The 26,013-nt window shown below is 35.4% G+C and overlaps 1 protein-coding gene across 1 annotated transcript in view; it reads left to right on the forward strand.

Moving 5' to 3' along the window:
* The window catches only part of XPO4 (exportin 4), a 121,240-nt gene that overhangs the window by 16,963 nt on the left and 78,264 nt on the right, over window positions 1–26,013 (forward strand). Inside the window, exons 2-4 of the mRNA XM_026492962.4 lie at window positions 11,785–11,890; window positions 17,210–17,351; window positions 21,898–22,036. Of these exons, the coding sequence (XP_026348747.1) occupies window positions 11,785–11,890; window positions 17,210–17,351; window positions 21,898–22,036 (387 nt within the window). The remainder of the gene's footprint in view (window positions 1–11,784; window positions 11,891–17,209; window positions 17,352–21,897; window positions 22,037–26,013) is intronic.

Consider the following 26,013-nt stretch of genomic DNA (forward strand, 5'->3'; position numbering starts at 1 on the left):
ATGTTATCATAGTTATATCAATTTCATTAATTTCTGGTGACAATTTGCCTGGTATGCTTTTTTCCCCAGACTTTTCTTTTCAGCCTTCCTATGCCCTTGGGTTTTTTGTATGCACGAAGTTGGATTTTCTTTTTTATCCAGCCTGATCTTAGTTTTTTATCTACAGTTTAGTCTATTTATATTTATTTATGATTACTGATAAGTTACATATTTTTGTTATCTTATTTTGTGTATGTGTATATGGTCCTTCCTTTTGCTTTCTTTTGGGGTTTGATAATCTTTTGTTTCTCATTCCACAGTTTTGATATTGTAATGTATATATTCTCTATTTTCTTGACCATGGCAGACATTTAAGTATGCGTCCTCAGTTTAAGGTTAATCTGTATATACTGTCTCAGAATAGCACAAGAACTGAAAGCCACTTCTCCTGATTTATGTGCTATATATTGTCCATAATCTTAATCATCTTTTTTAATTTCACAAATTAATCATTTTTAAAATATCTATTTGTTCAGATTTATTCACATAAGTAATTTCTTTGTCCATAGTCCTTTGCATTCAAGGCTTTCTATCTGGGATCACTTTCCTTCTTGGAGCATATCCTTTGGAATTTCCTAAAGGAAGAGTGTTTCGGTAGTAAGAGTTTTTATTTGGTTTTTATTTTCAGGAACATGTCTTCAATTACATTTTAATCCTTGAAAGATGTTTCCTGGATCTACATTTCTAAATTAATAGTTACTGTTTTTCAGTATTTTGAAATTGTTACTCTGTTTTCTCTCTAGTCTGGTTTCTCCTTGCTTTAAGAAATCACTTGCAATCTGTTACTTCTTTGAAGGTTATCTGTCTTTTTTCTTTGGCTGTTTTTAAGATCGTCTCTTTGATTTTTGAATTCTTCAGTTTCACTGTGGTATCAGTAAGATGATTTTTTTTTTTATTTTGTTTGGATTCATTGGACTTTCTGACTTCCATTTTTAGTGTTTCTCATAAATTTTGGAGTTTACTTATAAATTTGGAGTACTTCCTGGCATTATTTTTTGAATCTTTATTTTTCCCATTCTTAGTGGCTGCTGTGTCAGTCAAGATCCTGGCAAAGGAACACTCAAAGGGGTAATTGAAAAGAGTTAGTGAAGACACTGTTGACAGAGGTTGTGGAGGGGTAAGGTATAAGGGAACTTCAGTGGATGGGGAAGCCTTTGTTGGGGCATGAATGTGCAGGGAGAGAGAGTGAAGAATTTGAGAGAGCTGCAGCTGTAGGAGAGAGCAGCCTGACAGGAACTGTTTCTTTTGGTGGAGAAAAGGTACCTCTGGGTGAAATGGTTTCTATAGGTCAGTTTCCTGGGGCTCTGACCTTCACTTTGTCCTCCAAGACTTTTAATGTTTGTGCCTTTCTGCATTCTGAATAATTTTTTGTATCTGTTTTTTCAATTTTCTCCTCAATGTATCTAATCTACCTTTTCATCTATCCATTGAGTTTTTTAACATTTTTTGAGGCATATTAATATACAATAAAATTCACAAATCTTGGGTGTCTTGTTTGACAAGTTTGGACAGTTGTATATACCCCTGTAACTACCGTCTAAACAAGGTGTATGTTTATAAATATTTAAATTTCTCATGTTATGTTGTTCCTTAGAGATCTGTTGTGTTGTCTTGCTCCTTACTTTCACCATTTTTAAGTTCTTTCACATAGTTGTACAACCATCACCACTATTTCCAGAATTTTTCCATTATCCCAAATTGAAATTCTGTACTCATTAAATAATAATTCCCCATTTCTCCCCACCTCCCACCCCCAGGCAACCACTATTCTACTTGTTTTCTCTAAGAGTTTAACTATTTTAGATACCTTATGAATTATATGGCATTTTTCTTATTTCTTATTTCATGTAGCAAATTGTTTTCAAGATTCATTCCTGTTGTAGCATGTATCAAAAATTCATTCCTTTCTAAGGCTGCATATATGCCATTAAATGTGTATATTTATTACTTTTTGTTTATTTTTTGATCCATCAGTGGGCATGTGGTTGTTTCCACCTTTCGGCTTTTGGGAGTAATACTCCTGTGGACATTGGCGTATGGTCTGAGCCCTGCTTTTAATTCTTTTGAGTATGTACCTAGAGGTGGAATGCTGTCTTATGTGGTAATTCTGTGTTTAGTTTTCTGAGGAAGTGCCATACTGTCTTTCATAGTGGCTCCATTAAAAAAAACTACGTTTACATTCTCACCAGTAATGGACAAGGGTTCCAGTTTCTCCACATTTTTGTCAACAACTGTTATTTGTTTTTTTTCTTTCTTTCTTCTTTCTTTCTTTTCCTCCCTCCCTCTTTTTCTCTTTCTTTCTCTCTTTCTTTCTCTCTCTCTCTCTTTTCTTTCTTTCTTTCTCCCTCCCTCCCACCCTTTTCTTTTTTCTTTTCTTTTCTTTTTTCTTTTCTTTTCTTTTCTTTTCTTTCCTGTCATTCTCCTAGATGTAAAGTAGAATCTCATTGTAGTTTTGATTTGCATTTCCCTAATGATAAGTGATGTTCCGAATCTTTTTCTGTGCTTACAGGTCTTTTGTATGTCTTCTTTGGAGAAATGTATATTCAAGGGGTGCCTGGGTACCTTAGTCAAACACCTGCCTTTGGCTAAGGTAGTAATCCTGATCTGTCCTCAGATGGAGCTGAGTCAGGTTCTCTGCTCAGCAGGGAGTCTGCTTTTCCCTCTCCCTCTGTGCTTTCTCTCCCTCTCTCAAGTAAATAAATAAAATCTTTTTAAAAAAATGTATATTCAAGTCCTTTCCCATTTGTAAATTGGGTTCTTTGTTTTTCTGTTGTCGAGTTTTAGGAATCCTTTATAGATTCTGGCTGTTACTCCCTTATCAGATATGATTGGTAAAAAAAAAATATTCCCATTCTGTGAATTGATTTTTCATTCTGTTGATAGTGTCATTTGATATGCAAAAGGTTTTATTTTTTATTAGGTTTGCATCATACAGTTTTAAGTTCTTTTAAACATTTTGTACTGTGTTTCTGAATGTTTCCAATATTTATGAGTTTTGTTGGTTTGATTTTTTTAATTTGTTACTCTGCAGACTCATGGTGGCATGTTTCCTCATGTGTTTAAAAGTTTTTGAATATTAGCTCTTGGAAGTATTTCTGGAAAAGTCTGAAACCTGGATTATGGTGCATTACTCCCAAGTGTCTTAGGTGCATGACCAACACAGGACTACTTTAAGTTTATTGGCTTGAGGTTTTTGGGCCACATGGGTCCTGTTGAAATGAAGCAGGAAACTTAATCGAAGGCCTCTTCATGGTTATCAGTTGTCTGAAGTAATTTTCCTTCTTTTACCTATTATTAAGATCCGGACTAGCAGGTTTCTCTCTCCCTCTCTTTCTTCCTCACTCTCTGTTTTTCTTTTTGTTTTTTGATGGTTTACCCTTACTCTGAGGATCCCAGTTTTATGTGGAGGGATGTCCTGTTAGTCCCCATCTTAGGAGGTTTCTGGTTTTATTTTGTGTCTTCTTTACCTTTGGGCAGCTGTCAGAATGGAAACTCAGGGTCAACTGGGATTGGCAGGTATCTCTAGGGTAAATGCATAAGTGCCATCTTTCATCTTTGGATCGGTGCTTTGCTTTCCTTTTAGCTTCTGAGGATTTTTCTTAATTTCTTAATTTCTTGTAAGCTCAGCAATACATTAAAAAAATGTAGAGCTATTTTATCCACCAATTTTATTTGGTTTTAACTGGAGTTGTTCAAGGTATCTTGAACTATCATTGAATTTTAAAAATTCAGTGTTTCAGATAAATGGAGAAATATGTAGAACAATGTAAATCATAACCGTGTACCCATCTCCTGGGATAACGAATGTTAATATAGCTATTTTACATATAATCTTAAAAATAATCTGTCATAGATATAATTGAAGCCTCCTTTGAGTCCCTTTTAGATACCATTCTACGGCCTCTGCTTCTTCATCCCCAAAGATAACCACAAAATTAAGATTGTTTGTCCTTATCTTCCATGTTTTTACACTTTACCCACAAAGGAAAGTAAAAACTACCATACTTTTGAGTTTTTGAGGTTTTATATAGATGATATATTGTATATATTCTGTTATTTGCTTTCTTCAGAGTAGTTTTCAGAGTTTATCCACTTTGGTAAATACAGCTCCAGTTCAGTCTCTAACTGCCTTATAAACCACTATATGACAGTACTATAATGTATTTGACAGTACTATTGATGTAATTCAAATTGTTACTCTTTTTTGTTTGTTGTGATAGTGCTGTAAGGACTTCTTTGTGTGACCTTATATGTGTGTGGGAGAGGTTCTGTAGGGAATAAATACCTAGGAGTGAACTTTTACGTACCTTGCTGTTCAGGGCCAAAACCTTTTCCAGATAATTCTAAATTCCCAATGAATGTTCCATTTTAGATTATCATAAGTTTATCACTGTCTACAGTACTCCCAAACTGCCAAGCTCTTGTTTTTGTACTATTTTTTAAAAGTCTGCATCATTTTACATTCCCCCTCAGAAATAATAGCTTATTGTTTTAATTTGCATTTCAGTGGTTACTAGTGAGGTTGAGTATGTTCTCATGTTTATTAGCCATTTTTGCTTTCGTCTCTGTGAAATATCTGGCCTGCTGTTCATTGGCCACTTTTCTGTTGCATTGTGTAATCGTTTGGATTGGATTAGGCAGCAGGTAACAGAAAACTCCAATAACAGTGTCTTTTAAAAGAGGATTATTTTTTCTTGCATAAAGTGTGGAGTTAAAGTGATCTGAGGAATACTCTAGTGGCTCCAGGATAGCATCAGGGGCTCATGCTGGTGCTGGTGCTTGTGCTGCTGCCAACACTGCTTTTTTTTTCTTTATCTTTCTATTTCTGTGTTTATAATTCTTAGCTGATGTCTCCCATCTTCTAGGTCTTCTTGTGGTCTAAGATGATTAGGAGAATTACAGCCACCATATCCATTTCCAGGGAGCAGGAAAGAAGATCCATGGAAAAAAGAAAAATATGTTTCCAGCTGAATCAGCTCCTTTTAGGAAGTCCTATCCCGAGCTTTGTTGACATCTTATTGGCTGAACTTAGTCCTGGCAGGGCACTGGAAAATGTTATTTAGCTGGACGCCATGCTGCGTATTCGAGTTTTTTGCTAAGGAAGAGAAGGAGTGACTGTTGAGGAGATAGCTGTCAGTTTCTGCTATAAGTTGTCTTCTGTGGGGGTTTTTATGTTCTGAATACTAGTCCTTTGTTAATTATATTCAGCACAGTTACTGTGTTTTTTTTTTTAAAGATTTTATTTATTTATTCGACAGAGAGAGAGACAGCCAGCGAGAGAGGGAACACAAGCAGGGGGAGTGGGAGAGGAAGAAGCAGGCTCATAGCGGAGGAGCCTGACGTGGGGCTCGATCCCAGAACGCCGGGATCACGCCCTGAGCCGAAGGCAGACACTTAACCGCTGTGCCACTCAGGCGCCCCACAGTTACTGTGTTTTAATCTCTGACTAGTCTTTCACTTACAGTTAATGTGTAGAAGTTATAATTTTAGCCATTGAGTTTATTAATTTTTAAAAGGATTTGTGCCTTTTACAAAGTTTAAAATAGTCCTTCCCTACTCTGACATATTCTCCTATGTTTTCTTTTTTATTTTTTTTAATATTTTATTTATTTATTTATTTTAGAGGGGGAGAGAGAATCTCAAGCAGACTCCACACCGAGCGCCCAGCCTGAGGCAGGGCTCAATTGCATGACCCTGAGATCACGATCCGAGCCAAAGAGTTGGACACGCAACCAACTGTGCCACTCAGGCGCCACTCTCTTATGATTTCTTTTTATGTTTTGTCATTAGTTTTTAAAGTTTTGCTTTTCATTTTTAAATCTTAAATCCACCTTTATTACTATATGATATGAGTAAATATCTGTTGCTTTTGCTTATAACTAGCCAACTTTCCTGTGCCATTTATTGTATAGTCTAGCCTTTCCTCGCTAATTTGTCATGTCATGGGTCTGTTTCTGGAATTCTCTGCGCTCTTGTTTGTTTTTTCCTGCTCAACTACTATTTTTAAAAATTATTATAATGCCTTTATAAGTGTTCGTATTTGGTTGCATAAGACTCCCTTGGTTTTTTTTTTCAAGTTTTTATTTAAATTCCAGTTAACATACAGTGTAATATTAATTTCAGGTGTACAGTTTAGTGATTTAGTACTTCATACAACATCTGGTGCTCATCATAAGTGCATGCCTTAATCCCCATCACCTATTTCACCCATCTCCCCATCCTCCTTTCTTATTCTTTTCCCAAATTTTAAATAGTTTTTTGGAACCTCAAAGTGTTATTTATTTATTTACTTATTACCTATAATATTTTATTAGTTTCAGGTATACAATATAACGACTTAATATTTGTATTGTGAAATGATCACAATTAATACCTGTCACCATACATAGCTATTAAATCTTTTTCTTATAATGAGAACTTTTAAGATCTACTCTCTTAGTAACTTTCAGATATGCAATACAATATTATTAATTATAGTTACCATCGTATACATAGCATCCCCATGACATATTTATTTTATAACTGGAACTTTGTACTTTTTGATCCCCTTCACCCATTTCATCCTCCTTCCTCACAGCCACCAATCTGTTCTTCTTATCTATGAAGAGCTGTTTTTTGTTAGATTCCACATATAAGTGAGATCTTTCTCTTTAAGTAAATATCTTTCTCTGTCTCACTTATTTCACTTAGGCATAATGCTCTCAAGGTCCTTTTTTCCTAGTTAATTTGACCCTTTTGGTCTTTTTCTTACATGTTTTGGGAATCACCTTGTCTATTCTGAGATGAACCATAAGGTTCATTGGGATTTAAATTGGAATTGTATTAATTATTGTAGGTTAATTTGGGGAGACCCTTATGTGTATTTTTAACAGTTCTCTTAGCAGTTATGAAATGCATCATTAGATGGGAACCCTGACTTGCTTGAGGGTATCCTTGCCTGGAAGTTTCCCAGCTTCTGTGCTACAGAGATGGGATTAGAAACCTGGTCATTTTGATTCAGTATCCCATTCTTTTAATTAAAGGGGACGGTAAGATTGTTTAAAGGGATTTTTAAGGTAGGGTAAACCTGTTTGTAAGCAGAAAGCAGGGTGCCATTGCTAAGTATAACTTTATGAGGGAGGAAATGAGGTGGTATGTGAGTGGCGAACCAGTGGGGCTGGAATGGGAGGAGGATTTAGATTTCAGAGAAAGTTGAGGGGGAGGGGATATTTTGTTAAGAAATTGGAGAAGGTGATAGGAGAACATTCCTTTTGAAAAGGAAGATACATAAAGGAGCTAATCATACAGGAAAGCTTTCACTTTGGGAAAGAAAAAGTAAGGTCATTTTCTGAGAGATCGGAGTACTAGATATCATGAGATGAAAGGTTTGAGAGAAGAACAGATTTGAAAGGACAGCTTTTGGGAATATGCTGAAATATCTCTCAAATTTGTTTAGCTGGAAAGGTCCAGTATCTGGAATTTACTCTCTCTGGAATGCTGTGAAATATTGGTATGATACATTTAAAGTAATAAAGTATATCATTATGTGTTATGGATTTAAATTTAGTTAGGAGCAATGGTAAGTTCCAAAGGTTTAAGGAAAGATTATAGAGAGAAAACTAAAAATTGAACAAATTCTTAAAGTCTTCAGTGAATGAATGAAAAATTACCGGTAAACCTGTTTTTAGGTAGTACATTTGTGATTTTCTAATTTGAACATTAAGCCATCTCTCTTTCTAAAAAATGAGAGAGCAATTAGAGCTAAGAAAATTCTCATGAGCTCTATGGTTTGACTTCCAGTTTTGTTTTCTACTTTTGTAGCTTGTTTCCTATTTGCAAGTCATGCCTAGATTTTTCAATATGACTTTGATCTTTTTTTTTCATGGCCTTGTAAATAATGATATTTATAGTAAGCCGAGAATATTATTCAGATTTCTCTACTAGCTATCTGGCAGAAATTAATCTCAACTGTGTCTTCTTATTATAGTACTACAAGAGAGTCAAATCATGGGCTTTGATGTCACACAGACTTAAGGTGAAGTTCTGGTTGTGATACTTACTGTGATGTTGGGCATGTGACGATCTGTGAATCTAAGTTTCTCCCTGTGTAAAAGAAAGGAAATAATTTGTACAGGGATATTGCTGTGATTAGATGAGAGAGTGTATGTAACTTAGCACCTGCATCAGGAATAATTGGTGCTATTGTTGTTAACCTTAATAAAAATTACTGTAGCTGCCCAGGGAAAGAAAGAGTTTAAAAGTCTCATACGATTTGGGGTTTCTGACTTTTTGAGGACAGGTTTAGCATGATGACAGAGAAACCAGAATGCAGTTAGTGGCAGAAATTATAGACTGTCATAATTATTTGTGTGATTATTTGATTGATGTCTGTCTTTTCTAAGACTTAGAACTCTATAAGGGCAGGGGTGATTTTCCCTATTTTTACATCCTTAGCTTCTGGCATGGTGCTTGAAGTATAGTCAGCCTTCAGTAGTTACTTTTTTGAGTAGAAATTATTTAGGTACTTTGGTTCTCTCAACTCCCCCCCCCCCCCCCCAGAAAACCCTTATATTAAATATGTCATTTAATCCATTTATTAGTGTTAGCTTCAGATGCCCTTGGCTGTGTGCTACCAATGGTGTTTTCTCAGGATTTTTTGTAAATTGAAGATGGCCTAGATAAGTGAAATGGTGCAGGCTGGGCCAGAAACACCAGTATATTGAGTTAGGAATTTGTGAGTTTCAGGTTTCCTGCTAGTGTGACTCCTTAGAAAAACCTCTCAATTTTTCCCTGACGTTTCCTTTGTTTTCCTGAAGATACCCGGAGTTGCTCATTTGCTGTTTCCTCTTACCATTACTGTACTCTGCTACCACCTACTCTTTGTTCCAGCATTTCTGATTCATATGACTCCACCTCTGAAGTGTGAGCTTTTTTAAAGCTTTTACTATTAGTGACAATGAAAGAACATAAACAAACAATACAGAAAGACTCTTTTACCATTATTGTTTTTTTACTGAAACTTTCAGGCTATGTAAAATACTCTAATGTGTATTGGGTGCTAGAGGAGGATTTTTAGGGGGAATTCACTTCCTTTCTACCCCCAAGCTATAAGCACAGTTAAGTCTTACATGGTACTGAGCCACCTAAGTGTATTTTCTGTTAAAGAGTTAGGGCCTTAGGGTCAGTTTCCACCTCTGTTCCCAGTTTGACCTTGAGCAAATTGATTACTCCATTCCTCAGTTTCCTCATCTGTAAAATGGGGATAATAATAGTTTCTACCTCATAAGGTTATTAGGATTAATGGGAGTATATATCTGTGTGCCCATCCATCTACTGAAAATAATGCCTTACAATGCTAAGTACTCAGTAAATGTTAGTTATTGTTGTGTTGCCTCTCCTTTTGGTATGTGCAAGGCTCTAGGAGTTTAGAGATGAGTAAAATAAAGCTTCTGGTATCAGAAAAGTCATAGAGAAAAGGAAAGAGGGGCCAGCAAATACTTGCAGTACATTATGGTTAAGTTCGGTAGTAGAGATACAGACGTAGTGCACCGTACAAGGTGAGATAGAGGTATCATTTGTGTTCAGGCTGACTGGGGAAGGGTCAGGAGAGGCTGACGAAGGCGAGACTGAAGCAGAATTTGAAGGATGAGTTCTGATTTCTGAAGAGGAAGGAGTTTGACGGGTGGAGGTTCTATAGGTCATACTATCTAGGCACTTTGGAGGGGAAAATGGTTTAGGCTCCCCACCTGCTAAATCTTTGGGGGCTGGGAATCTGTTTTGTGTTTTTTTGTTTTGTTTTTTAAAAGATTTTATTTATTTGACAGAGAGAGACACAGCGAGAGAGGGAACACAAGCAGGGGGAGTGGGAGAGGGAGAAGCAGGCTCTCTGCTGAGCAGGGAGCCCATTGCGGGGCTCGATCCCAGGACCCTGGGATCAAGACCTGAGCTGAAGGCAGACGCTTAACAGACTGAGCCACCCAGGCACCCCTGTTTTGTTTTTAACGAAAAGCTTCTTAGGACTCACCAATGCAAATAACTTGCTATGTGGAAACCATTACCAAGTCATTTTCAAAAATTTAAAGTTTTGGTTTTGGGAAACTAAAATGAATACCATATTGCCATTTAATGAATCAATTGATGATTTCATTGTTTGTATGATAATGTTCAACCAGGTGGTTAAGATAAACCAACTTTTAGATTATACTTCATTTCTTAGGGAATCTGATATTTTATAAATGAGATATCATTCTGTCATATTTAAGTTATATTGAGACCTGTACTTTATTAATATGTGGATATCAGGGTGTCTAAAGATCATTAGCTTTAGAAACTATTTTTGTTTGTAGAAGAACTGGTGTGATTATTTGCAAAATTATATATGTGTACTGCTTTTCAAGGGTGATGAGAAGAATGTTTAAATCAGAATTACCTGGGCAATCCATAGTTGTTGATTTGTATTCATAGCATGTTGCAGTAGTGTTTACTAATATGCTGCATATTTGGGGTATAGTCAGCAGATATTAATGATGAAATATCTTGTAAAAGCACAAACTTGTTGAATTTAAAAAGATGGTGAGAATGAAGAATTTGCAAATGGAAGGACAAAAATATTTATATTTAGCATAGTTAGCTTTCACAATATTTTACTAATCCTTTTTCAAAAAACGTATTAAGGAATTTAACACAGTTCTTTAATGAAAATATTTTCATTTTTATCTAGAGAGCTGTAGAGGGTGCTGTATCATTAGGAATAGTATCTGAACTGGTTTTAGCTAATTATAAGAATTCTTTTAGGCCAGACTATCAAAGTTGGTTAATTTCTCTTGGATATACATTTTTTGCTAACTATTTTAACTAAAATTATAGTGACTGATGTTGCGTAATCGATATAGTTTATAGTTTATAGTAATGATCTAACATAACTTTGTTGCAAAATGTTTATCTTCCAGATTGTTTGAATATAGTTGAAATTTTGATCTCCCCAAACTGAGAATTCTGATATTTCATTGGTAGGCTTACATAATAAGCAATCTCTTCTCTTCAGATGGGTCCCAATGAGTCAAAGATAATCACGCCATATAATGAGAATATATATTTTAGGTTCAGAAGAGTATTATCTTTAAAGGAAAGATTGTTAGAACAAAATGGAATTTAAAAACCTGGCAGACTATAGAAGTTGTTTTTGTTAAGCCAGAAGTCTGGCTTTTCTGCTGATTAATTTATTATTCAGATAGGAGTTTTATAAATTCCAAACTTCACTGTTCCCTAATTTTTCTGGTTTAATGGTGTTTTAGAAAACTTGAGGTAGAATTATCTGATATTTTTATTTTAAAGGATTGCTGTTAGAAAACAATTTTTAGTAACTGGATTTGGTTTCACCAGTGCTGAAGAATTTAGAGATTATTTGAACTTGATGAAGTGATATATTTTGGAATAAAAAGCAGTAAGTTAGCTATCTTTAAAAGATAAGGAAAATGTTAGGTATCTATCTTCTAAGATGTAGGCAACTTTAAAGGGTTCTCACCCAAACTTTGCTGGGAATTTCTTCCTTTTTCCTGAAACCATATTTTAAATATTTATTATGAAGTTTTATACTATAGTTTCTTTAAAATAACAAGCAGGAATTTGTCCTCCCATTAACCCCTCAAAAGTGAAAGTATTTTCTCTTGTTGGGGGTTAAAGGTTTGCTGTTGTTCAAGCTTTCTTATTAAACAGGTGTACCCTGTTTTTTTGTTTTGTTTTGCTTTTGTTTTTTTAACTCTCAAGGCACCACCTTCCATGGTTAATAATGAACAACGCCAGCACGCAGAGCACATATTCTTATCATTTAGGAAATCAAAATCACCATTTGCAGTTTGCAAGCATATTTTGGGTAAGTATTCACTTTAAAAATATTTTTGCAGAATCAGATCTCGTTTTTCTATCTTGAATATTAGATATTTTAAATTCCTTTTAAAACAAACAGGTTTGTATAGTTATAATTTTCCATTAATAATCATTCTGTTGAAGTGGCTTTAAAGATATTCCATAAAGCCAGACAGAGAACATTGTTTTTACTTTGAATTTTCTTCCCCTGAATATAGTATTCAATAATTTGTTTTAGTATTGACCATAACATGAAGGCTGTTAATGGTGGGGGGGAAAGGCTAGTAGTTTTTCAATTGTTTTCAAGAGTGCTATCACTTATAGAAAATGTACTGTAATATATTTTATCCTAGTGTTTTAAAATTATGATTGTTTTTGGATAGTTTTTCAATAGTTTTTCTTTTAGTTTTTTTCAAAAAAATTTTTAACCTATAGTTTGTACTCAGCTTACTTAGCAAATACTAGTTCTGTGTAGGTTATCACTGTATATTTTTAAATGAAGCATTTTTACTCTTGTAAAAATGTTTTACGAGTACCTTTTATTTGACATATGTACAGAAATGATCTCTTTCCTTTAAAAATAATCACAAAAGTTACAACTCTTGTCCAGAAATGGCATTTTCTAAAAGATCTACACACTACAGTCTTCTGCCTCTTACATATTTTTCAATAATAGTAAGAGAGATGTCATTGGTTATTGTTATTTTACAACTTATTGTTAGCTCTTGTTCTTAATTGGAGCCATTTTTTGTAGCTGATATTTGAGGCTCTGAGTTATCCTTGACCACAAAATTGATTAGTTGTTTATTACGAACTAAAATATCTGAACTTTTATTCTTGTGCTTTTAATAAGACTTCTCTGTTAGCCACCAGCACTCTGGTTTCCAGATTGAAATAGCGTATAATGAAAATTATGTTAATAATGCTTTACATAAAGGGCTTATAAATGCGTTGTTAGATTGGAGTAGAAAGAGCACTGCTGTAGGTACTGTGAATTCTGGGCGCCAGTGGTGCCTGTTGCGCGGTATCGAGGAAGTCAGTTCGCCCTTTTTTCATCTGTAAGAGGAGAACAGTGGTACCATTTTCCTTAATGGACTTGGTTGCCTTAAGCTGTTATGAGGCACAAATGTAGTAACATTTAAAACCACTTTGTAAACAGTAACATAAGTGACCCCATTACCTGATTTCGAAAGGCATTTTAAAGATGTGATAACCTTAAAAAAGTGCTGTTTGCAAGGAGCTAGTGGTGGTGAAATGAAGGTGGCTCTGTCTCATTCAGGAGTTAGATCTTATCATTAGAGGGACAGTTTTAATAACCACCTTTTAAATTCTAAATGAGGCAGTTTTGGTCTTTTTTTTTTACGGTCAGTTTTTATACTTCAGGTGAATTTGTTTCTGGCACTAAGAAAATTTGTTATGGGGAATATTTAATTTCATGTTAAATTATAAGAAGCAAAACTAAACATCACTATTAAGAATTTAAGGGAGCCTTTATCTTTACTGCCTTGAAATTGTTCAGCATTTAGAAATTAGATTTAGAAAACCATCATATTAAACAAGTCACCAAAATAATTTGAGTCTGATTTTTATGGCATATGCCTTAACTACATTAATTAGGATTCCATCATTTTCATCTGACTTTCTGTTGTAATTCAGTTGTCATTCTGTACTAGTTGGGAAATAGTTGCTCTAAGTTTTAAGTATTTTATTAGAGTGTATTTGTTTATACGACTCTTTTCCTTTTTAGAATATGTATATTTTATGAAGTACTATTGCTTTGTTATGATTTGAGCTTGTTTTAGAATACTTTTGTTTTCTTGATAAAAATTTCTAAAGAATAGTATTGCTAGTTCCGGCTGTGCTTTTAAAATCAGTTTGGGTTTTGAGACATTAACTATTTAAAAGGTTGAGTGCATGTGTTATAAGCATAATCTAATCATTAATGTACTGCAAAGCCCTGTGTTACATTAATGTTTACATCTAAACTTCACAGAAAATCTTTCAACTCCTTACTCAGTTGCCACCAGCACAGAAGGGTTAATTCCTCTAAGAAGACTTCTCATACAAGTGGCAGTCAATCGCAATTCAGAATTTTCACATTCTTATTTAGGGATAATATGTCATTTTTATACAATGTCTGGGTGATATATTCTAATAAAGGGGAGACTTTCTCTTTGATGCTTCCCTTTTCTGGCCTCTTAAAATGCTTCCTTCCCACTTCTGACTTAAGTTTTATGTTTCTTGTTTTTCCTCATTTCTTTCTCTTCTAATCCGTTTATTTTTATTCTAGGTTTACTTTTCCACTCTTCTCTGTGTGTGTGCGCACGCGCATGTGCGTGTGCATGTTGCATGCTTGTGCATTTTGTCAGAAGAGTACTTTTACACTTCTTTACTTCAGAAGTCTTTGGCACTTAAGAATTTGCTAGTTTGGTGCAGTCAAATGTGCATTCACGGTCCTTTGAGTTCTGTTCTTGTTAAAGAAAGACCCCCAGCCAGTGAGAGATTGGTTCAGTGTTTCTGAAATTAACTTTGTAGCATTCTTCTATCCTTCTCTCAGGGAAGAAATGGATTTCTTTAATTTCTTATCTCAGAAGTGGTTGAAACAAAACAAAATGGAACCTAAGACTTATTCTTGGTGTGCCTGTGTATCATTAAGGAGACTCTGGAGTTTGCATTGCCTGTGTTTTGGACAGAACTCTTTAAGGCCAGAGAGGTGATTGTATGTTGTAGCTGAACATCTGGGACTTGACTACTATAGTTTTAGTTTTATTTTGAAAATATTTTTTGATCAGAATGTAGGGCTCTGCCTCTCATTATTTGCTTCACTTTAACTTTTGTCTTCATGGTTCTATGTAGTTTCAGATGGCTGACGTGATAGAAATGAATTTTATTTACTAATTATTATTAAAGAAAGTTAATGTAGTAAGAAGTGAAAGCTTCCTGCTCAAGTGGCCTGAAATAATCTGTTATGTAGACAGTGTCCTGGTCAGTGGAGAATCATCCTAAAAGTACCAGAAATTCTAGATAAATTGTGATTTCCTCATGAAGACCTCGCAATTTCGAGCATCTTTAGAGCAGAGAGCAAGAATAAGGCTGGTTTGTCCATGTGAAGTCCTAATCTTCTGCTGGTAGCTTCTAGAGTTCCATATAGCTTCTTCTGCACATTTATATTATGTGTAAGTACAATTTATGAAGGCTAATTTTAAGTTTTATGAGAAGGTTAGGACAATTCCTCCTTTTAAATTTGGAATTTGGCTTTCTTTTTTTCAGATCCTCCATTCTTAGAGACAGCTTCTTATGGGAGTAGTAATTTAGATATGCGTATTTAATATCAACAGAGGTATCTAAGAGTTATCTTGGAAACTTCTGAATGTCATTCACCTTCTGCAGTTATTTCCTCCCCCCATCCCTTGCAAAAAAGGAGGAGGAGGCAGGAAAAATGGGTTAGATATAAGTACAAACAGTTAGAAATAAGCATGTTTCATTGCTTATGAAAACAAGAAGGTGCCTGTTTGGTCTTCTCTTCATTGGCATATGCCTTTAGGGGTGGGTTAGTGTTGCTTAAGGAACATTTACCAGCCATGTGACCTCGAATTTCTTCTCTTAATCTCTTGTTTCATCAACACTTTGTTCAGCTGTAAAATGCAGGCAATGAATTAGATGATCTTTGGAGTTGTATTTCCAAAATACAACCAAGGTTGTATTTAAGTCCCTAAGGTTTTGCTTCTTTGTTAAAACCCATAGTTAAGGATTTCAGGTTTCTTGTCCTTAAAATTTTTACTGTTGCCAATAGAAAATGAAATTAGGCCATCAATCATCATTTACTTTCAAGAAGAGGTTTATAATAAGAGACTACTTGAATTACCTTTATGAAGCAGTACCATATTTCTCCTTAAATGATCTAAATAGATATAGCTACTTTCTGTTTCAAATCCTCTTTGAGTAAAACTTTTTTTTCCCCTCCTGGAACTTTAAACACATCATTTTATAATTGGTTTGCATTTTTGGAAGTTATTGCTTTATTTATTGATAATATTTTAACGTTTCTAAATTTTTGTGAGTTCTGATTATCATCTCAATTAGAATTCATGTTAAGATAGCATGGAATAATCAAATTTAAAAAGAAAAAAAGTCCGAATTGGTTCCTCTTATTAGTTTTTGTATGTTCAAAACTTGTATGTAGTAGTCTAAATTGGTAGGAATTTACGTAGGATATACCTTTTCTCATGCATTTTTATAGCTTATTGTGTCAAGATCACTTACAAGATTTTTAAATGACCTAAGCTTGAGTAGGAGAGAAAATGATGTGCCTGACTATATCTTCATGCTCTTCCGATAAATTCTTGAAGGTGCCATTCTATGCCAGAGTTAATTTCTCATGGCTTTCAGATACTCATGTCTAGTGATCTTGGCAAATAACCTGCAGTCTAATCATAGACTTTTCATGGATTTCACATGATGGTTATTTTTTTAGAACTTCAGAAAATTTCTGCTTTTTCTTGACTTCATTTTGACTGTTTCTCCCTTTTGATAATGCTGTTTGGAAACCAATTGTAGTGGTATTGGTGAATGAAAGAAAAAATAGAAAATTAAAGTATTTCTTACATGTGTTAATTTTCTATTTTTTCTTTCCCTCCTGATTTAGTTTTTAGTTTAGAAACTATAACTTGCTAGTTAAGGCTGGGTTTTTCTAAGTGTAGCTTTGGAATTTTACTCAGTTTAATCAATATTGCAATCAGAAGATTCGCAAGAACTTCTCACCTTGTGTAAATGTGACTCAATTTTTTTTTTTTTTAACATTTTGAGGAAAGTAACCTGAACGTGATTGTGTTTATTTCTGAACTTGCTATTGGAGATGGGCCATCCTGCTGAAAGAAAGCTTAATCCCTTAACAAATATTTTAACAGCATGGCTCATCACAAATAGTAATGTTCAAAGACTAGTTTAAGATATTTTGCAGATACAAAGTTCTATTTTGCACAGGGTGAGAATCTCTTAGGAAATTTTCTGATTGCTTTATATTTTTATTTTTATTTTTTTTAAAGCTGTGTTATTTTTTAGTTCTTCATGCTTTGGAAGTAACAGTTGAAGAGAGGTGAGGAAAGTTTGTGAAAATTGTGATCGGTGATTAGCTGCCACCTGCCTGGGGTGTCTTCTGAGAGGAACTAACCTCTTTGTGGTGCTAGAGCAAGGTCACTGGATTAAAAAAAGAACAGGTAACCATCTTATTCCTTGTCTGAAAAGTTCTGTTTTTAAATTAATAAATGCAAAATATTCAAAGGAAGGTGAACTGCTGTTTAAAAAAAGTTTCTAATTTTCTCTTCAGAAACAAGTAAAGTGGATTATGTCCTCTTTCAAGCTGCCACAGCCATAATGGAAGCAGTTGTCCGAGAGTGGATTCTCTTGGAAAAAGGTAGCATCGAGTCACTGCGAACATTCCTTTTAACCTATGTCTTACAAAGGCCCAAGTAAGTATGTGGTAGAGGTACTGCTAAAATACTTTTTCTGTGCTTCTCTCTCTCTTTTTTTTTTTTTTTTATTCTTTAATTTTTTAATGATAGATGTTTATGGTTAAGCTCTGCTTGGGGCTCATATCTTAAAACTCACACACATGGTTGTGGGTTATTTTTGGTACTTAATGAAATATTACTTTTTATTTAAGCTACAATACTAGGTTTTGTTTCTTTGAAAAGATGATGCTGGATGTTGGGTTTTTTTGGTGTTGGTTTAGTTCCAAAGATTTGGTTATAAGTAAAAGTTGATCTTGGACTCAAGTGAAAATCCTTTGTACTTACTTGTTCTTTTGGTACTTGGTAAGTATTATAAGACATAGGTGAGTATCCTAGGACAGGTGAAGAGGGAAATCTAAGTACCATTAACAAACCAAGTGTTACATGTATGTGTACACAGAAATGCACACTAAAAATGTTATAGAAGAGAAAGCACCAAATTCTTTTAAATAGTTTCTTTTAGAAAATGGACCAGTTTTAAGAAGTGGGGTAAAAGTAAGTTCTTTTTGTGTTATACACATTCCATTGTTTGAACATTTTATAAGATTTGTACATTGATTTTTTTTTGATATGAGGAAAATTGTCACACAACTTTGGGGAGAAATTAATTTACCGGGGCGCCTGGGTATCTCAGGTTAAGGTTCTGACTTGATTTCAGCTCAGGTCTTGATCTCAGGATCATGAGTTCATACCGTGTGTTGGGCTCCATTGCTGGCTGTGGAGCCTACTTAAAAAAAAAAAGAAAAAAAATTTATTTACTACTTATCTTTTTTTTTTTTTTTTTTAAGTCCCCCAAACACCAAGTCTTCTTTTGAGAGGAGGCAGTGCACATTGTATGTATGCCATTTGAGCATTGGGACAATTGAGTACTTTTTTTTTTTTTTAGATTTTATTTATTTGACAGAGAGGGAGCACAAGCAGGGAGTGTGGGAGAGGGAGGAGCAGTCTCCCCATGGAGCAGGGAGCCAGACATGGGGCTCGATCCTGGGACCTTGGAATCATGACCTGAGCTGAAAGCAGATGCTTAATGACTGAGTCACCCAGGTGCTCCTGAATACTTTTTGTATAGATGTTCATTTCCAAATTTAGTGAAGAAAATGTTACGTAATCAGAAATGCTGGTAATTAGGAATGTCAATTAGTGGCATTAAACATGCATAAAGCTTTAAAAATTATTTAGAACATACCTTTGTTCCTGCTGATTGTTCACTAGCAGTCTCTGAGTTCATAATATTTAATAATGATTACTGGCACGAATTTAGCACACAGTTAAGGGCTAGTTGCTTTACCTGTAGAAGAATGAATGAGAGAAAAAAGGCAAGATGTACTTAGCCTATAAACATCACAGGTGTAATGGGTAACGTTTTCTATAGAGCAGTAGATATAGATGAATGTAAAGGGAGGGTTTGGCTTGTTTTTTCCACTTTTAATAGAATAAGGAGAAATTGACCGGGTTTCAAACCTTTCTCTTCTCATTCACACTGGTTTTCTTTCTTTATTTAAATTTTATTTTATTTTATTTTTTTAAGATTTTATTTATTTGACAGAGAGACAGCCAGCGAGAGAGGGAACACAAGCAGGGGGAGTGGGAGAGGAAGAAGCAGGCTCTCAGCGGAGAAGCCTGATGTGGGGCTCGATCCCAGAACGCCGGGACCACGCCCTGAGCCGAAGGCAGACGCGTAACGACTGAGCCACCCAGGCGCCCCTTAAAGTTTAATTTATTGTTTGATGAGGCCATTTGGGTGTGATATGATACTGGCTTGCCCTGGAGCTGCTCACTGATCCCTCACCCTCCCCACATGGGAACCACTGAACTCTGGAGAGTTTGGTAAACTTAAGTGTGTGGTAGAATTTGATTGTGTGTGTGCGTGTGCACATGGTCTCTTGTATTATCCAAAATAATCTCATTCTTAAATAATTTTCATTAGTTCAGAAGCTTATTTTGGAGCTGATAGTAGGGTTCTACATTGAACTAGGTCACTTACATATTTTCTCCCAAACTCCTTAAAGAAAAAAAAAGTCAGCAAAGTCGAAAGAAGAGTACAGTGAATGCACACATACTCTTTTCCTAGTAGGAAGTTCAGTTAACATTTTGTCACATTTGGTTTCTCTTATATATGTGCATTTCCCCACTGAACCACCTGAAAGTATGCTGCAGAAATCATGATACTTCATCCTTAAATACTTGAGCATCTCTCCTGAGAGCATAATCTCAATACTCTTGATATAATTGGCATATCTGTATTAATCTAATGTAATTCTGATTCTATATTTTCATTTCCCCAGTTGTCTGAATAATGTTATTGATATCCTTTCCTCCTTTATGTTATTGTTTGATCCAGGATTTAACCAGAGATTATATGTTGTATATAGTTGTCATGTCTCTTTAGTCTCATTTAATCTGGAATACTGCCCTTTTTTTGTTTTTCATGACACAGCCATTTTTATCTTGTAGCATTTCCTACAGTATGGACTCAAGTCAAGTGAAAACTGTTGGTATACTGCATAAGTAGAATACTATGAATACTATATGTTTATAGTGTTGTATACTTCTCATTTGGTGCACAGAGTTATTTCTATTTTTTTCCTCCTAATTGAGATAACATTTACGTAAGAGTGAAATGGAAGGTGCACTTGACAGTATAGCACAGTAGTTGAGAAAGGAACTGTGATTTGTGCACAGGCAGACTACCCTCTTTGTGCATTAGTTTTTTAAATTGTTATTATTTAATTATTAGAGTTAACATTTTACTCGAGATAGTTGTGAGGATTAAATGTATTAATTTTTGTGAAGGTAGTTTATAGGAAGCCTTGCATAATACCATAAACACCAACAGATGTTAGTTAGCCATTATTATTTATTTTCCTAGTAAGTTATAATTCTTGCCAGTGGACTTCCTTAAAACTAGCTTTATGGGGGCACCTGGATGGTGGCTCAGTTGGTTGAGCATCTGACTCTTGGTTTTGGCTCAGCTCATGATCTCAGGGTCGTGGGATCAAGCCCTGCATCAGGCTCCCTGCTCAGTGGAGAGTCTGCTTAGAGATTCTTTCCCTCTGCCCCTCCCCCCCAGTCACGCACACACATGCATGCACCCTCTCTCAAATAAATAAATAAATCTTTAAAAAATAAATAAAACTAGTTTTATGTACATTTCCTAGGAGTATTCAGTGTACCTGAAATTATTGTGTCCCCCCAAAAGCACAAAAATTCACTTTGGTCAACTCATATTCTTCCATATAATGGGATCTCTGCATTTATTTGTTTAATGAATACTTAAAGTCTGTATTTTGAAGGAATACTTTTCACTTCAGTCTTGACATAGGGAGGCATGTTTGTTTGTATAAATGTCTAGTAAATGCCTATCATGTGTTGGGGGAGCCCTCCTTAGTAATGGCTCACCACGTTGAGGGAGCGGTTCAGGGACTGTCTCCGGAGAAAGTGGCATCACAGTCTTGGCAGAGGACATAGACATTTAGAGGCCTGGACGTGCATGTGCATTATGCCAGGAACTGAAAGAAGCTCAGTGTTTCTGCAGTTTTGAGTGTATGTGGATGGGGGGAGATTAGAGAGGGCAGCAGGTACCTGACCATGAAGGGCCTTGGAAGTGGGTGATTGTATCATTTATGTCCAAATGGGAACAATTTCCAGGGTTAAAGAAAACACTATTAGTAAGTAATGATGTGAGACAACAAATACATTGGGAGTGTCCAAAGAAAGCTGGGCTGGGTCCTACTGCTTGTAAGCCACGTTAAGGAATTTGGGGGTTATCCCAAGGGCACATGGTTGTCATATCCTTGTGGCATTATAGAGTCTGGATTATAAAGTTCAGAGTACGTTTTCTGAGCCTTACCTTTAAGAAAAGATTGTGAAAAGACAATTAAATCTCTGTGTCCTTGTGGTCTAATGGACTTTGTAGAATGCCTTCACTTAGGATCAGTGCTTCTGTCATCACACTGAGGAGCACAATTTAGATAGAAAATTTAAAAAAATTTTTAAAAATTTTCTATGTGTCCATAATATATTGTGGGTAACTATCATGTTGCCTTTTCACATTAAAGGGAATGAATTTGAGATTATACTACTGGTTGAAGCTGGATATTAGATCAGAATTTCTTTTAATTGATAGAATCATAATCTGGCTCTTAGTGAACTGACTTGCATCTATTGAACGCTGCCTGAATAGCTAGCACTTAGTATGCACTGGGCACAGTTTTAAGAACATTTAATCCTGGTAACAACCCTGTTGCTGTTACCCCCTTTTAACAAATAAGAAAGCTTGAGGCTCTGAACCTGTCTTGCTGAGGGTCACAGAGCCAGTAAAATTATGGAATGCAGATTCAAATCCGGATCTTATGGCTTTGGACACTGTGCTTAACCAGTAGGCTATACTGTCCTCATATGTAAGCAGTGTTATTAGTAGCTTCAGAGATAGTGAAAAATATTGGGAGTATTTTTTCTATTAGATTCATATAAAGGTTTTCACAATGATTTTTATGTCTTACAGCCTCCAAAAGTATGTTCGGGAACAGATTCTATTAGCAGTAGCAGTAATTGTAAAACGAGGATCCTTAGATAAATCAATTGACTGCAAAAGCATTTTTCATGAAGTCAGCCAGTTGATAAGTAGTGGCAATCCCACTGTGGTAAGTGCGCTATCTGTATTTATAAATATTTAAAATTTTTATTTTGTATGATACAAATAACAGTAATGATATCTACATCGAAGAACAAGTGCACAGTCTTAAGAATGAAGCAGTTTTCATTTGTTCATGTTTTCTTTTAGTCCTTTTTTATGCTTACATACTCTCAATATAGTGTACTTTCCCTTTTTCATTTGACTCTGTTTTTCCATGTTGGAATTGTTCATAATCATCATTTTAATGGTATAAAATATTATAAGCTAATACACCGTAATATTCTTAAACATTTCTATTGAGCGTTTTTCCTCATTTAATAAACTGTTGACAACTACTAGTGGTAATAGAAATGTTTGAATAAAATATAGAATGATATGTAATGTAACAAAAATCACTTAAATGTTGCTGTACTAATGGGTCAAGGTATACTTTGACCCCCAGGTGTTAACTGAACAAATTTGAGAACCCTTGTTCTTGACCGAATTATTCTGGGGAACCTGTTTTTTCCCCTTTCAGTCTCCTGTCTACCTTTTGAGAACTAGTCATGCCTAGAGAGTGAATAGTGGTAGCCAGTCTGTCAGAGGCAGGACGAGTTGGAGTTGGTGTAGTGATCAGCTGTGATCCTTGGTTAGAACTTTTGACTATTAGCTGAAGGATATTGTGGAACTGGGATTGGTAATACCTGGCTCTTCTGATTTTCAGGTATTAAATCTTTAAATATTTTGGGTAGTTTTTTCATTTTACCAATTTCTTTAATCATTTGGAAGATATCTTTGTGAGGCTATACACCTTACAACTTCTTATGAGTTACTTTACATCTTCAGTGACCCCTCAGTGAGTGGTATGATTTTAAGAATGTATTTGATGGTTTGAGGTTAGGATGTAGGTACATTTTTGGAGGACTCTATACATTGTCCCTTACTTGCCATAGTATCTTGGATCTCCCACCCCTCACACCTCTTACCATAAGCAGATGTGCATTGTCCTTTGCTCTAGCCATCTGTCCTCCACTCTGGCTTGGATCCCCATCCTGATGTACCAGGGTCTCAACTGAAGGACTGCATAAGCAAGTTGTCAGGACTTTGGAACTTCCTCTACATACCCAAAGTATATTTTGTTTTTTCTTTGGAATACACCAGTGGTCATACATCTGTTCTTTTTCCTTATCAACTTTATTGAGGAATAATTTACCTCCGTTACCGCATCCATTTAAAATATACACTTCTATGAGTTGTGACAGTTATGCATGGACTACCGTCACAGAACAGATACAGAACAGTTTTTGATTGTGTGGATATTATGTTCTTTGCCATTTTTGCAGCAGATTTCTTCAAGAGTGCTTCTCTGCAGTAGAACTTTCTGCGTTGATGCAAATGTCCTGGATCTGTACTCTTAATATGTAGCCACTATACCAGGCACATGTGGCTTTTGAGCATTTGAAATGTGGCTGGTGTGACTGAGGAACTGAATTTTCATGTTTTAAAATGGAAATTCAAATAGCTACATATAGCTTGTGGCAACCATATTGGACAGTACTAGAGACTTTGATAATCCGAAAGTCTAATTTTATGGTTTTTTTCCCACTTAATCTTAGATTGGAAGGTTTAATTGCTTACATAAAACTGACAACTTCAAAAATGTGCATATTTGAATCATTGCATTTTATGGGTCATTTTGGCTTTGTTTTATGTAGTAAGAAGCTCTCTTGAAAATAGTCCTCGAGATTCCATTTACAATTTTTAGATAAAAATGATGGGGAAGCTACTTTTTACTTATGTTAATCTTTATACTTTCAGAAACTCTGTTGGTAGACATTGTCTCCATTTCTGATGATGAGCTTTGCACTTGTTTGCTGATGCCTCAGGGTTGCCTACATTAGTTGTGTAATGTAATCTTGTTATTTGCATGGATTTTTGTTAGCATTTGTTGCCTAACTAATGGTCATGGGTGCAGTCCAATGGTGGCTGTCATTGATGGTTGAAGGAAAAACAAATAGAGACTATAACTAGTCAGAAGTGGTAGGGAAGGAGTACGTGCACCCTGATGTTTATAGCAGCATTATCGCCAATAGCCAGACTATGGAAAGAGCCCAAGTGTCCCATCAACTGACGGATAGATTAAGAAGATGGGGGTGTGTACACACACACACACACACACACACACACACACACTGGTATAGTACCCAGCCATCAAAAAGAATGAAATCTTGTCATTTACAGTGACGTAGATAGAGCTAGAGTGTATTATGCTAAGCAAAATAAGTCAGAGAAAGATTTCACTCATGATTTCATTCATATGTGGAATTTGGGAAACAAAACAGATGAACATATGGAAAGGGGGGAAAAAAGAGAGGGAAGCAAACCAAAAGAGAGACTTAACAATAGAGAACAAAGAGGGTTGATGGAGGGAGATGGGTGCGGGATGGGCTAAATGGGGGATGGATATTAAGGAGGGCACTTGTTATGATGAGCACTAGGTGTGAAATGTAAGTGATTAATCACTGAATTCTACTCCCATTATTATTACACTATATGTTAACTAATTAGAACTTAAATAAAAATTTGGAAGGAGAAAAAAAGTAGCAGGGAAAAGTTTTGGAACTGAAGCTGCTACTTAAAAACATTATCCTAGACCCTACTGCTCTGAATCAACTTACTCTTCATTTTTTAGATTCTACTTGAGGATATATTGTTTCATTTGCTAATCTTCAGTAAAGGAGTCTAGCTCATTGTGGTTGACCAGGATATAAAGTTTAGGAAATTAACTAGTAATCTAGGATCTATATGTTTATGACTATTGCTTTTTCCCTTGTTGGTTTGGTGATCATGTCATCTGGGATTTCAGTGTTAAGGTAGAATTTCTCCGCCAGAGTAGCTTCTTGGCTCTGGATACTGAAGGCACAGGAATTGTGTTCTTCTCTTTCTTTCCCCTTGGTTAATTTGACCCACCACAAAAAGTAGTCCCAGTACAACCTGGCATTTGGATCTTTTCGAGCCACTGAAACAACTGATGTTCTAAGAATGATTGGAACAGATGTAACTGTTCAGTTAGAGAAGATTTTGCCCTATTCACAGTGCATACATTCTGAGAATAGTGGATAAATTTAATATCTTCATGAAATATTCCAAAACAGAAAGTTGGTTTTGTTTTTTTTTTTTTAAGTTGAATTTCTACTATAACAGGGTTAAGAACTTTTATGGTAGTAGGGAGTCAGTAGTGGGAGGTAGAATTTAATTTTAACATTGCTGGATGAATTTACTTAGGTGACCACACTGGAACATTAAACTAGAAACGTACTACTACACTTACACAGCAAGTTAAATGCCCTCCGTGCCACCGTGTGGCCATCCCTGTTTGTCCTTGCCTGGCAGCTTGACACTAGCTCATTTGGCAGGTCTAAAAAAATGAGGTTACAGACCAGTGCAACATTTTAATATATTTTCTTCTCTCTCTATTTTCTTCTGAGACTAAGAATTTGTGGGAATGCTATAAGAATTTACTTAAGATTTTCTTAATCTCAGGGACATGAATATCAGTGGGAGGGAGGGTAAACTAGAATGTTAAAATCAGAACACTGAAACTTTCTTTATAAGTGTAATTTTAAAAGCTATTTGAAAAGAAGAGATAACTGACTGATGGTTTTCTATAGATGAAAGAGTTGATCTCATGAATATTTAGTTTACTAACTTTCCCATCATACCTCTTCTAGAATAATGCTCCCATCAACCTTCACTGGTCAGAAACTATATGAAGTCTGGCTTTCCCACTTCCCTTTTATATTTTTTGGTGGTCCATCCCCTTGTACTAGTCTAAAGTACATGTTCAAAAAAGTTTTGGGGCAGTATAGTGTACTAGAACACTGATTCTGATTTTGGATTCACGTTTAGGCTTAACTCAAAGCTGTGCCATTTACTGCCTTATTGACTTGTACAAATTATTTACCATCTCTAGTCCCTGGTTTACTAATACTGTTTGTAAAATAA

The sequence above is a fragment of the Ursus arctos genome, unplaced genomic scaffold (assembly GCF_023065955.2).
Source record: "Ursus arctos isolate Adak ecotype North America unplaced genomic scaffold, UrsArc2.0 scaffold_10, whole genome shotgun sequence".
NCBI lineage: Eukaryota > Metazoa > Chordata > Mammalia > Carnivora > Ursidae > Ursus > Ursus arctos.